The sequence below is a fragment of the Ciona intestinalis genome, chromosome 2 (genome assembly GCF_000224145.3).
Source record: "Ciona intestinalis chromosome 2, KH, whole genome shotgun sequence".
In the NCBI taxonomy this organism is placed as follows: Eukaryota; Metazoa; Chordata; class Ascidiacea; order Phlebobranchia; family Cionidae; genus Ciona; species Ciona intestinalis.
In genome coordinates, this window is record NC_020167.2 from 2,024,653 (window position 1) to 2,026,845 (window position 2,193).

The 2,193-nt window shown below is 35.3% G+C and overlaps 1 protein-coding gene across 3 annotated transcripts in view; it reads right to left on the reverse strand.

Moving 5' to 3' along the window:
* Nucleotides 1-2,193, reverse strand: part of LOC100177938 (beta-1,3-galactosyltransferase 5) — a 20,087-nt gene that overhangs the window by 4,615 nt on the left and 13,279 nt on the right. For 2 of the 3 annotated variants that reach the window (XM_026840906.1, XM_026840905.1), the window contains 4 exons: nt 1,726-1,975; nt 999-1,282; nt 367-470; nt 120-289 (listed from right to left, as the gene is read on the reverse strand). In XM_026840906.1, the coding sequence (XP_026696707.1) occupies nt 120-289; nt 367-470; nt 999-1,282; nt 1,726-1,811 (644 nt within the window). In that variant the 5' untranslated portion in view covers nt 1,812-1,975. Of the gene's footprint in view, nt 1-119; nt 290-366; nt 471-998; nt 1,283-1,725; nt 2,098-2,193 lie in introns of those variants that run through there. The other variant, XM_026840907.1, reaches the window with a different exon arrangement.

Genomic DNA, 2,193 nt, shown 5'->3' on the forward strand with positions numbered 1-2,193 from the left:
GAACTTCTGCAGAAAATACAAAAATAGTGAGGTTACTGTATATACTGCGCGTCACTTTTTAGTAATAGTAAGAAGAAATGAATGTAGGTACTTGTACGTATATTATAATAAAGAAAAACCTGCAATACAAATGATTCCATTTCAACCCCATTAATGCTTTCACCGTCAGGTTTTTGTAAGTGTCATAATATGAACCAAGTATGACGTCACCGAATGTTCGAGTTTCGTTTGTGACGTCACGTAGAAGGGTAGAATTTGACGTCATTCCAATCAGAAAAGCTGTTCGGACCTAACAATAATCAAGTTTTCTTACAATATGCTCCACGTGTGTGATTGTTTTTTTTGTAGTTTGTGTAAGTAATATACCTGCACTCCTGAAACATTGCGAATAGAACCCCACGTTTGTCGTATGATGTTACGAAGCTCGTTGTGTTCTAAGCTGCTTTTAACCAAAACAAGAATTTCCACGTCTGTGATTAAGTAGATAGTAATCGACATACATGCGTGCTAATTCTTCACACTTATAGTAAAAGGAAACAATATCTAATTCGTTGTATTTTGCAAACAATTTGTATATATGTATATATAGTACGGTGGGGGAAGATGGGTCACCTTTAGCACATTCTATCCGAACATTCTGATCGTATTATAAACAAATAACAACGGTCTATGAAAGTCGTAAAGATGCGGTTTTATAATTCTTCGAATGTTTTTGGTTTACTAATAAATGGGACAAGAATACAGAATGAAATTCTGTCTCATCTTCTCCCATCCTACTATATATAGTATATTGGGTGGGGGAGGTGGGACACCTTTAGTACATAATATTCAAATCTTGATCGTGTTTTAAACAATTAACAGCGGTCTATGAGAATCGTAGGAATATGGTTTTTAAGATTCTTTGAATGTTCTTTGTTTACAAACAAATGGGACGAGAAAATAGAATGAAAAGGTGTGACATCTTTTCCGGCCTTACTGTACTTAATAATAAATCTGACCATAGTTGCAGAATTTTTTATCTGGTCGTTGCACAAAATCGAACTCGGTTTTGGCCAAATCTGGAACACTTCCCTGTAGGTTTTGATCGTTTGCTTTCTCGATATCAACGATAAACCGTTGAGGTATATTGAGATTAAAGTTTGTTAAGGTATTACTGTCCTTCAGGCTAAATGGCGTCTCGGACGAACAGTTAGCTGTTGGCGTAAGTTGTCTGGAAGCATGAAGCTTTTGTGTAAACTTATACTTCAGTTTGTTGGTATGTTTCCATGTCGTTAAAATCCACCTGTTAAAGGGAACTGTATTTTATTTCCTAAAAGCAAAATCATAACAAGTGATGGTATATAGTGGGGGTGGGGGAAGATGAGACACCTGTTCATTCTATTTTTTCGTCAAATTTGGAAGTAAACAAAGAAAATTCGAATAAATATAAAACTGTATCCTGGCGACTTTCATATAGAATAGACCGTTGTTATTTGTTAAAAACACGATCAGGATATTCGTATATTCTGCTGTGCTAAAGGTGTCCCATCTTCTTCTACCGTATTACACCTAACTTACTAACTTATATCTAGGAATAACACTTGTTTTACTTTATTGCATGTAAACTGTAAAATAATTCGTTTATACAACGCTAGAGAAGATATAGTATATATATCAGGGTAAAAGTTCTAGCTATATTTTACTTACTGTTATATATAGGCATAGAATAACAAACACGATACTTACGCGTAAAATCCAAAGAACAGCACAGCAATTACTGTTATAAACTTAAGAGATATTCTGAAGCTTAACACCGATTTCGCATTGTGCATAATATTTACTCGACTTAACGATAAATTTAAAATTACTGGGGAAAAAACGTCCTTATACACATTCTAACGTAGAGCTGGCCTTCGCATGCTGTTGTGTTCTGTTGAAATCTTATATCTCGTGAGTCTAATGCCAGCAGACACCGGCTGTTTACATCATCTGGACCCTGCGGCGAAAAAGAATAATGCTTTATCTACGTCTGTTGCGAAAATACGTGGAAAGTAGAAGGATATGTCGTGCTTAAGTAACAATCCATACGTATCGGTTGGGTCGAAATCCCTTAACCCTCGTTTTGTTGAGCTATTCAATTATGTCAATTACTGGTTTCATGAATCGTACTGTAGCACATGATTGATAGTTTTATTCTACATTTTGCGTTGTAAT